Genomic DNA, 12,296 nt, shown 5'->3' with positions numbered 1-12,296 from the left:
CAGAAATAAACCCACACTTATGGTCAATTAATCTTCGACAAAGGAGTCAAGAATATACAATGGAGAAAAGACAGTCTCTTCAGCAAGTGGTGTTGGAAAAGTTGGACAGCCACAGGTAAATCAATGAAGTTACAACACTCCCTCACACCATACACAATAATAAACTCAAAATAATTTAAAGACTTACATACAAGACATGACACCATAAAACTCCTAGAAGAGAACATAGGCAAAACATTCTCTGACATAAATTGTAGCAATGTTTTCTTAGGTCAGTCTCCCAAGGCAACAGAAATAAAAGCAAAAATAAACGAATGGGAGCTAATCAAACTTACAAGCTTCTATACCATAAAGGAAACCATAAACAAAACGAAAAGACAACAAAAAATGGGAGTTTGGGATTAGCAAACTATTATATATAGAAAGGATAAACAACAAGGTCCTACTGTATAGCACAAGGAACTATATTCAATATCCTGTACTAAATAATGGAAAATATGAAAAAGAATATATGTATATAACTGAATTACTTTGCTGTTCACCAGAAACTAATACAACATGTAAATTGACTATACTTCAATAAAAAATAAATCAAAAAAAGATAAAAGGAGTTATCAGGACTACCCTTTTTTACTTAAACAAAAATAAGATTAAGCTTTCATGTTTAAATGCAGCAAGGATATCAAAATCTAAAGGAATCTGTAAAACTCACATGTGACAATAATGAAAAGCTACAATGGGATTAAATGATTGGTTATCACTATGTAGCCTGGAAAAAGGAGATATAAAAAATTAGAATTGATCCAACTCTGTGTAGCACATGATTTCTATTTCAGTAATGCTGACTCTACTCTCAATTATATTCTAAGTCACATGCAATTCCTTTAAAAAAAAATCTTTCATGATGCCACTAGAGTAAGAATATTTGAGTGTTACTGATTAAAAAGGTTTTAGATGCTCCATTTCAGATGACTGGAGAGTATCCTTTGAGGAAAATGAACTCAAGTTCTGTGTCTGGGTGAAAAAATCTTTTATATAACGTGCTCTGCTAACACAGCAAAAACAGCACTGAAAGATTAAATTGGTAAGAATCTAAGAACACATTAATAAAAAAAAACACATAAAGTATTGTAATCAACACTTTAATGTTACCTGTTCAAAATTAGCAGGAAGATGAGGTCCTAGTCTCATCAATAAATACCACCAGACTTCTAGTTTTGTCAGCGCTAGAGTTTCTGTTCTCACATGGATAGAACTCAAAGGCTGCATTAACAACTTCAGTCTTTTTGCACTACATAGTATTTCTTAAAAAAAAAAAAAAATTAGCACCCAGGTAAAAACATTAAAAGAGGTAAAGATTAAACTTTAAGAATGATAGTATGCAACAGCCTACTATAGCAAGAGAATAGATTAAAAAAAAAATTTTTTTTTAATTACCAGCTGTTCCTGTTCTACCCCAAACGTTCATCTTGACAAACTTTAGTACGACCAGGTCACAATACTTAAGGCTTATTTTAAAAAATAATAACTAATATTTATTAGATACTGTGTGCCAGGGGTGATTTTTCCACCATTTAGCAATGTCTGCAATATTTCTGGTTACAACTGAGAGGCAGGGATATGGAGACTGCTACTGGTATCTAGTGGGCTGCATCCAGGGATGCTGCTAAACTTCCTCTAACACACAGGGCAGTTCTCCACAACAAACTGTCCAGCCTAATATACTAAAATGTTGAGAAACTCTTTCTAAGCTGCTTTAGTATTCTCATTATCCCCATTTTACAGATTAAAAAATAGAGGTATATTTTTACCTCAAAAAAAGTTGTCATTACCAGTAATTTATTTTACCAAACACTTTAACTGTTGGTGCAATTAATGAGATTTTGGAAATCTAAATATTCATTTAGATTTAGTTCTACCCTACATTAGCGATAATCAGATTGCTTAAATTCCACACAAACACTAAATACACTTTAAACAAAATATTTATACCTGAAGTGTTTACTATATCAGTGACGGGAGGATATATAAAATAATACAGTCTGTGCTAAATCAACTTATCAAAAAGACTTGAAAAGGATTGTGAAGCATCTGTCAAGTCATGTATTTGGTGGAATAACATTGATCAATGTTTCTTACAAGTATTCTGCCATTCAGCTTTCAATTAACATTTTTATAAGAAGAAAATGAAGTCAGACCACTGTGGAAACAAATCCTCTAATCCTTTCTGAACTCCTATCTATGAGAGGAGGAGAATACCAACAACTGCTGTGCAATACCCCATTCTCTTTTAGTTACAAGATCTGCTTTCACTCAGAACAGTGATGGGTATCTACTCTTTTACTACTTTATCTAGTTTCCCATTTAGCCATTGTCCCAATGAGATTTTTAAGTGGAACTGTATATGGAATTTCTGAAATGTTGTTTACAGATGGCTGACTCAGCTGCAAAGCAGCTCATTTTTGCCCCTTCTGCCTTCCCCTCCTTCCTGTAGTCTGCAATTAAGGCATACTGAAGATGACAACAGAAAAAGACAGGCATCTGATTCCTTAATGACTTCCTGGATCCATAATACCAGTCATAGACTCTCTAGCTCTTGACTTATTTCAAATGAGACAGCATTTTATTTACCTTCTTTAAGTCACTCCTATTTTACGCTTTAACACAACTATACATAATTCCACCAGATTTAATCCTGGATACCTCACACTGAGGTTCATAAACAATAACCAAAAAAAGGTGACATTTCCAATTAAAATCTGTGTCTGGCAATATTTTCAATAAAAGTAGTTGTAGTTAATGCAAATAGTTATTTACAAAACACATTTTAAAAGGGATTAATGGTCTTTGGCAAGGGCAAACACAGGATGAAATCAACATTATTTAGCAGATCTTGTAAACTATCAATTATACCTAAGATTAACTACCCAGTTAAGTAGGTACTCATACTGACCCACTTTTGGGTGTAATACTTTTGCACATATATATATTAAGCACTTCCAGTGAACAATAAAAAGATAAGGGTAAGGTACATCAAAAGGAATCACTTCTACATATTAATGTTAGCCCACTATCAGGTGCTGTTCTAAAGATCCTGAAAAAAAGTTCCTCAGTCTGATACTTTGATTCCATAGCAATCAAAATTGTTTGCTATCATCTATTGACTGTGTGACCTTTGATGAACTACTTAATCTTCTGAAAATAGCGATAATGCTTACCATCTAAGGTCTACTGTGATGATTAAGTGAGAAGTATGTAAAATGCTCAACTAAGTGCTGGAATTCACTAAGAAAGCCACAAACAGCATCTGTCACTTTGTTCAGTTTTTGAAATAGTGTAAAATAAACTTTATATCTGTGATTTTCAACAATGCCTGGCCTTTGAATTCTACTTTTAGCCACAAATTTATTCCCCTAAAATAATATTCAATGATAGGTAAATATTCAATATGAAGTCCCCCCCCCCCCAAAAAAATCAGAAGAGCTTTGTTTTTCATCTTAAGCCATAAAAAATCGAATTTTTAAATATTACTTACCTGGATTTAAAGCAAAATTATCTATTAAACTCTTCCAAGCAATAAAAGCTATTTTTTTAATCATGGGTGCTCCACTACGAAATCCCAGTTCTTCTAGCTGTAATAGAGAATTGATGAAACTCCCACTTCGATGCAAGGTCTAAAAAGGAAGAATCATTAAGAAGTTACTTACCTGCCTGAAACAATATATAGGCACTATCATCATTCATTTATCTAACTCACCCAGTGTTAACTATGTAAAATCTAAGGAATTTAAACTTTTTAAAGTACTAAGTTTTGTATGCAAAATTCTGCATCACAAAATATAAAGCTCCATGAAATAGGTAATGCATAATACACATTTCTAAAACGTTAGAGAATATGAGAAATGTGATAAATCCAAAATTTTACCAACATATTAAAAAAAGTATTCATATGAAAAACTCTGAATATTAAAGAAAAATAAATTCAAACTAATAATCTTTTCAAATACACTGAAACAGGCAGGAAAAACAGTTAAGTAAAAGATGGATAAATGACAAGTAAACAATGCATCCCAAGAAAAAATACACAAAAAGAACTTTAATAGTCATAAGTGACTATAGTCCACACATAATCTGAACAGAATATAAATGTAACAAAAACAACTGGCTTAGAAATTCACAAAAATCCACAAGAAAGCTACTAGAGCCAATAAAATCATTTCAGCAATGTTGCAGAGTACAAGACCAACACACAAAAATTTGTGGTTCTATACAACAGCAATGAATGATCTAAAAAGGAAATCAGGAAAGCAATTCCATTTACAATAGCACCTAAAAGAATTAAACACTTAGAAATAAATCTAATCAGAGGTGAAAGACTTTTAAACTAAAACCTACAAAGTATATATCTAAAGGCCTAAATAAATGGAAAACCATCCGGTGTTCATGAATAGGAAGATTTAATATCATTAAAATGTCAATACTACCCAAAGCAATCTACAAATTCTACACAATCTCTATCAAAATTCCAAAGGCCTTCTTCACTGAAAAATAAAAGCTGATCTTCAAAAATTCATTATGGAATTGCAAAGAGCCCCAAATAGCCAAAACAATTGTGAAAAAAAAAATTATAAAGTTGGAAGACTCACTTCCTTGACTTCCAAACCTACTGCAACAGTACAGATTAAAGCATATGGTAATGGCATAAGGAGAAACATAACAGACCAATGGAATAGAGATCCCAAAAATACTCTCACATACACTGTCAACTGATTTTCAGCAAGAGTGCAAAGACCACTCAACAAAAAAGAGACTTTTTAACAAATGGTGTTTGGAAAATTGAGCATCCACATACAAAAAAATGAAGCTGGACCCTTGCCTTACACCATATATTAAAATAAACTCGAAATGGATCAAAGATCAAAATTTATGAATTAGCAAATCCAGAGAAAAAGCAGAATGGAGGTTACAAGAGGCTGCAGAGGGAGGGGCAGAGGGAGTCAATGTTTATGTAACATGTATAGTTTTTGCTGGGGATGATGAAAAGGTTCTGGGTGTAGACATTGGTGATGTTTACACAACTGTAAATGCTTTTAGTGCCACTGAACTGTATACTTAGGATGATTATGATAAATATTATGTTATGTTTATTTACCACAATAAACAAAATCACAACTCCACCCCCTCAAAAAAACCTGGCTTAAAGATAGAACATACAGTTAATTCTCATTATTCACCATAGTTATGTTCTATAAAGTTGCCTTGACACTGTATTAGCAAATACTGAGCCATGGCTTGTAGGGAAAATGCAGGTTTAGGTTCCTGCAAGCCTCTGATCACATTTTCATCGACCATTTGACACACAACCTTGTTTTATGTTTGTTTTGGTTTAAAGACATCTTGTTGATTCACTAACATTGAACTCACAGCGGACAGCACTGTAACTCACACCTGAACAGTCTATCTAGCACATATATTTCCCCCTTAAGGCACATCATATAGCCTTCCGCTGCTTAGCAACCACAGACAGCACTTCAGCACTACATTTTGGGGCCATTTAAAACTGAAATCACCAAGAAAAAGCATGAAACGTGAAAAATGTGGCATTAAATGGATCATGAAATGGACATTTGTTTAAAGGACATTAAGAATTGAAGCAAAAAAAAAAGAACTGAAGCAAAAATGCAGAACGTAACCTTGCTCAACCTCAGGTGGGAACATGCATGCTGCAGGGACTCAACTTTTTGCCACTACACATGCCTACAATTGACTGCAAAAGCAGCACAAATACTGATGTTGGGTTAACAAATAAATTTTAGTAATTTTCATATACGGCATGCATGAATAATGAGGATCAACTGTACTATGGAAAGTTAAGAAATTAAAGGGTCTGGCATGTAAAAACTGTTCATTAACTGTGCACTTACCTTCCCAAGAAGTTTGACAAACAAAGGCCATAATTTTAACACGTAAGTCTCATTTTTACTCATAAATAGCTTCTGGAGTTCTGAAAGTAATTTCTAAAAACCAAAGCAAAAATATTTACCAAAGACGCTTGGAAAGAAAAAGAATGCAGTATTAAATTGACCTCAGCAAAGTAACTTTTCCCAGTATTTTATCAGGAAAACTTTCACATATATAGCAAAGCTGATGGAGTCTTACAGTAAATATCCAAGTATAAATACCACTAACATTTTACTATGCTTGTCTTATCACATATCTGGCCATTCTTCCATCCATCAACAGTTTTTTTCCCTACCAATATACTTTCCCCTAAAAACTTCAGCTTGCTTATCATTAGAGTTCAAATGATAATGCTTTAACCACTCACTCTAACTTTAAAAATTAATAGCTTCATGGGTAACACATCTGAGAAAATTTAAGTTCAAATTTATTAAGAATTTTATACAGTGGACCCCTGGACAATGTGAATTTTAACTGTGCGTTCTACTTATACTCAGATATTTTTCAGTAGTAAACACTACAGTACTGCACAGTCCGTGGTTGGTTGAATCCAAGGATGCAGAGAAACCACGACTACAGAGGGCCAACTCAAGTTGTTCAAGGGTTCACTGTGTACGCTCTTAAGAAATAAATTTATCAATAAAAAAAACTTACAAAGCCACTGGTGTCACTTTTAGACTCCAAACCTTACCATCAGGCATCCTGGTTATTAAAAAATAAACAAAACCCCAGGTTTTAGAATCTGGACGCCTCCACCACCTCCTGGATTACTGTAATGTCTCCCAACTAGTCTCCCTGCTCCTACGTAGAGTTTTTTTTTCCTCAACGCAAAGTGATCCCTTTAAAACCAAAGTATGCATATCACTTGTAGACTCAAAAGCTTCAAATACGGTTTTCAATATAACCCAGAGTAAAAACCAAATGCCTTACAATGGCCCCCGAGGTCCGATGTGATTTGGCCCTGTTTCTGGTATCATCTCCTCCTCCTCTCATCCTCATCATTCTATCCTACTGCCCAGTGTTCGCTGAACACAACCAAGTACTCATACCAGAGCAAGGCCTTTTGCGCTCATGGTTCCTCCTGACTCAAATGAGCTTACTGCATATTATTCAGGTAGCTAACTCCTATATCGCCTTCAAATCACCTTCCAAATAACCTATTCTTTTTCCTTCCCTGACCACCTCACCCTTCCTCTCCGATGGCACTTTCCATCCAGTCCCTGCTGTTTTCCATTAATGCTCTTTACTAAATATACTATATACTTTATTATCTCTATATGTACTACATACTTTATTATTTCTATACTATATAGATACTATATACTATACACTTTATTATCTCTCCCACTAGAAAATAAGCTCCACAAGTTGCTTTTGTTCACTGCTATACACACAGTACCTAAAACAACGTCCAGTATATAACAGGTGCTCAATAAATGTTATGAGAAAGGTTGAAAAACCTAAAACCTGGGGCAAGCAATAACTTTAGGAAATTGTACACACTAGATGCACTTGTGTGCATTAAATTTGTATCTACTGGGATTATGCTTTAACAATCCAGATAGCGATGAATCAGTTAATGTTCTCCCTTTTCCAAAAATGCAATTTCTTGCAATCACCATTCGTTGGGGATGGGGTAAAATGCCTGGATTGTAATAACACTGAATAGACAGCTCCCTTCCTTACTATAATATAGGATCAGTGTGACTACATTAACTTAAACAATTCTTTGTATTAATTCAAAGAGGAACTTCCTAGATCATAGAGCAATTACACCAATATGAGCCCTCAGCTTGGTGCAAAACCTTACAATGCAGTATCCAAAAAATCCTTAAAGTATTACTTACGGTAGTCATAAGCTGCTCTGTGATAGATGCTATTTCTTGTTGTTTCTGAAGTAACAACGGCATTCCCATCTCTAGAGCAGTAGCTCCCCGCAAATGTACCTTTTGGGCCGAATGAACCACTAATGGTATGACCAATTTTGCCCATCTAATTGACTCTTCTCCCATTTGAATTGGGGCTTGTTCAATTAGCCTGTGTAGAGAAATCAATGACTAAATTAGTTTGACCTCACCTTTTACGTCTAAAGTACCAGGAAAATATACAGTACACAAGTATGCAGAAATATGCATAGTATGGTCCAACTGTTTTACAATACTATATACACATATATACACACACAAAAATAGATCTAATTTTTAATTGCTAATTTGTAGACTTCCCTATTATTTTAATAAACTTTTCAAATAAGGAGAACGCATCATCTTTCCTTCAGATTAAAAAAGTGTAAATACTAATTATTTTTACAGAATTAAGTTCAATATTCTTATAAGACAGGACAGCTAGAGAACCATGATACACTGTGAACATCAATCAGGGCATCAGAACACTAAGTAGTTAAAACATAGAGCTCAACAACTAAAGGAAACTTTTAAAGAATGAAAAACAAGTTAAAGCAAAGCACATCAACAATTTATGCTGTCAGCACATCCATTATGAAAAGCAAGGATGTGTAGGAAGAAGACAGGGGATTTTCCTGTTCCCCTCCTCTGCTGCTAGGAATTATTTAATGCTTTCCTAAATGCCTGTTACAGCTCACGTAAAAGTCTGTATTATTTTTTAAACTCTTGCAAAAGCTTTAACAGAAATAATTTTTAAAACCAGAACTGTGTTAGCAGCAGCGGCAGAACCAAGGCTGTATTTTAAGGACTGTCTCAGTAAAAATAAACCTAGTAACTTATGCACATCTACCTCCTTCTTCCTGTTACTTGTTTTTAGTCTAGAAGACATTTCCTTCTTTTAATGTTTAACTCAATTTCAAGTCCCAAAAGACTACTCCTTAAAGTTCTAAATTTACTGAAACTGTTCTTCTAAATTCCATAGCATACAAACTCATACCTTATGATGACATTTAATGCTTCATAATCCACAACAGCAGAATGCATCTCTCCTCTATTAAAGACTATTTCTAATGAATCAATTATACTAGATACCTGAAAGACAGAACCAAATAAATACAAACCAAATAAGTATGAAGTTTTTAATTGGCATGTGGTTAAGAAGACATATACAAAAACTATACTCACTACTTTGCCAACAACTTCAGTGGGAAACGTCTGTTTGGATATCACCCAAAGTGCCCTAGTACGTACATTTTTATCTGAATTCTTAACAATATCATTCAGTTTTGAAAGCAGTTCTTGAATATTTGTCTCTGAAAAATAAGCAGTTTTAATTATGTGGAATCATTTACATCCTTTAAAATCTCTAACAGAAAAATAGAGAAGAATCCTGTTCCCTTCAGTGTCAAAAAGTTAAATGCATATCCAGAGAAAAGGACCAGAGAACCAATGTTGATATCAAACTTCTTCCCAAACACAAAACTCAGGTCAGAGGGAAGGTATTCTCAGAGAAAACAGATAGTAGCCTCTAAATCAGATATTTTTCAACTAAAATATTTCTATAAGGTCTTATTATTAGGTATGAACATACAAGTCAATTTTTGGCAAGACATTATGAATCCTTTATCTCTGCTCCAAAATGAAAAACTCCTACTTTAGATTGCTAACATTTCTATATATAAAAAAAGCAGAAACTTTTTCCTCAGAAAAAAAGATGGTAACAACTTTCTTATATCCTTAATCCCTATTCCTAATTTCCTCTCTCTAAAGATCACCTCCCAGGTTTCCTTTACCATGACAAGCTACCTACAGAACAATAATTAAGATCACAATCCTCCCCGGATATCCATGGGAAACTGGTTCTAGGACCCCCTCTCAGGAATATCAAAATCCAAGAGATGCTCACGTCCCTTACGCCTTCCACATCCGTGGGTTCTGCATCCAAGGATACAGAGGGCCAAGGATGCTTGAAAACTCAGAAAAGCATTAGATCCTGTGCTTTCATTACCACTTTTAGCTCCAAATTATCTCATTTACCACTAGGTGAAAGAACTTTTCAAATTACAGCATGTTCCTTAACACATGCTTGCGTAAAATAAATGACCATCTAACTTCCAAAATTAATTCCATCTAATTATAAACTTCCAAAGCAGGTGTGTTTTTATAAAGGACAAGGTTCAGTTTTTGCAACAATTATTTTTAAATAGGCTTATTTTATTTTCTTTTACAGCAAACTTTATGGTAACAAAGTCAGAACTACATCTAAGGAAAAGAAACCTTCCAACAATGATATAACCTAAACACTTTCTCAGAAGCAAATCCTGAACTACAGGTTATGAAACTAATAGAGAGGTAACAGTACTTTTAACAGTATCGAACTATAAACTCTAAAAATACTATATCACAATAAATTTACCTGATAATCCAGAAGTAATTTTCGGATTATATAAGCAAAACCCCAAGGCCTGCAGAGCAGCACTACTGAGCTCTGAGTTTTGACTGGCAATGTGAGTCTTCGAAACAAAATAACATTTGTTACAAACAAGTACAACTGTAAATTAATTTTTAGACAGCAAAAGTTGATTAAAAACAAAATTACATTTTAATTCCAACAATCAACTGATCTTTGAGAGCAGATTAAAAAGGATTAAGATCAGGAGGCCATGGATACACCCTAGCAAAGAAAGAAGGAAAGTAGGTAGACATCAGCTAAATAAAGAATATTTTTCTTAAAAGGAAAAGAACATCTCCACACATCTGAAAGCAAAAAAAAAAAAGCCAACAAATGGAAGATGCTGAAGACACTAGACAGGAAACAGAGTAGGAGCAAAACCCTTCCACAAAAAGAAAGCAAGACTCAAAGGCAAAAGCTGACATATTAGCTATGGAGTGGAGCAACACCTCTAACACAGAGAGGGAAGGAGCTGGAATGTAACATTTACTAAGTAGCTAAAGTGCTAGGACCTTTAAACATTATCTCAATACTTCACAGACAGGAGAATTTGAGTCCATAACCATCTGGAATTCAAAGCCCAATGCATATTCTATATGTAAAAGTTATAAAATCCCAAACCTGTCAAAGGGAGTCTTGCCATATGCCCCAACCCTACATTTACTTGTAACCCTGCATTCTTGGTACCATTTCCCATTCCAAAGTGATTTATCTTCAAATCCCCCCATTTCTCTGAATCCAATATCCAAGGAATCCTCGACTATCTGCTACTCTTGACAGAGAAGAATGGTAAATGTTAGTAGTCAAATATAAGAACAGACACTTCCTTGGAGCACCCCTTTCAAAACTAATCAAAACAAACAACCAAAACACTACACCCTGAGATACAAAGTCTTAAACACTTAAGACGATGAGAGCTACTACTATATCTCCTAGATAGTAGCTAATATGTGTGTGATCAACTTTTGATTTTCCTATTAACCACCCACATGCTTCTAAATAATTATTAGGCATTTTAGTTACAAACCCTATTTACAAACAACGCAACTTGACTCAAAACACATACAAATGAGTTTCTGATCCTACATGCTCTCAAATACCAAATACATCATGCATGTCTTCATCACAACAAATACACTACAAGAATGTGGAAAATGACAATGAAGAAAAATGGGACAATAAATACCATTAATATTGTTTACACTATTAACAAGTCTTGACCTACTACACAATAAAGTTCTTGCTTACATGAACAAAAACTACTGATGACTATAACAGGAATATTTAAGGGTAGGCAAGGTAGTACCCCCAATGCCTCAACATTTGGCCCAAAATCATGGTAAAATGTATAATGAACATCTTGACAGAATACTTCTGTTTAAAAGCACAAAAACAGGGTCACAAAAATAAGAACTCAAAGGGACTTTGGAGATTTAGTTCAACCTCTTTATTCTAAAAACAAGGAAATTAAGTTACGTGTTAAGGAAAGTCAAGTCACAAAGGCACAGTATACTCAAGTGACGACAAGAGCACAGGTCCTCAGTTTGATGTTAAACTACACAACCTCCCTATAAACAAGCAAACAAGATAACCATAAGCGGTTTTTTAACTAAGCAAGAGTGGCAAAAACTAAGGGTGAGTGAAGATAAAAAAATGAATGTTACCCACACAAGTAGACCAATGACAAAACTACAGATTCATTTTATTTAAAAGTACATTGCTACAAAAGGAGAAAAAAAACAGATTAAATAATCTCTGATCACTGCTTTCCTATTAAGAGTGCAAGTTTTGGATTCAAGTGGCCATGGCCGACTTTAGGCACATTAAACTAATTTCTTCTGCAAAGTGGGGATTAAAGACTAGCCTCACTGGGACAGGGAGGGTTAAGTGAGAGAAAACAAGATAATTAAGACAGCACCTGATACAGCACCTGATACACTGTAAGTCCTCAAATAGTACTATAATAACCCCGGTGTTAT

The 12,296-nt window shown here is 34.3% G+C and overlaps 1 protein-coding gene across 2 annotated transcripts in view; it reads right to left on the bottom strand.

Moving 5' to 3' along the window:
* Nucleotides 1-12,296, bottom strand: part of RIF1 (replication timing regulatory factor 1) — a 50,239-nt gene that overhangs the window by 36,921 nt on the left and 1,022 nt on the right. For both annotated transcript variants that reach the window (XM_065880220.1, XM_065880221.1), the window contains exons 3-9: nt 10,282-10,378; nt 9,051-9,178; nt 8,863-8,957; nt 7,809-7,998; nt 5,925-6,017; nt 3,536-3,674; nt 1,153-1,304 (exon numbers count right to left, since the gene is read on the bottom strand). In XM_065880220.1, coding sequence (XP_065736292.1) covers nt 1,153-1,304; nt 3,536-3,674; nt 5,925-6,017; nt 7,809-7,998; nt 8,863-8,957; nt 9,051-9,178; nt 10,282-10,378 — 894 coding nt within the window. The remainder of the gene's footprint in view (nt 1-1,152; nt 1,305-3,535; nt 3,675-5,924; nt 6,018-7,808; nt 7,999-8,862; nt 8,958-9,050; nt 9,179-10,281; nt 10,379-12,296) is intronic.

Source organism: Phocoena phocoena, chromosome 7, assembly GCF_963924675.1.
Source record: "Phocoena phocoena chromosome 7, mPhoPho1.1, whole genome shotgun sequence".
NCBI classification, from domain to species: Eukaryota; Metazoa; Chordata; class Mammalia; order Artiodactyla; family Phocoenidae; genus Phocoena; species Phocoena phocoena.
Note: the sequence above shows the minus strand (reverse complement) of the source record. Positions and strands in the feature narration are given on the sequence as shown.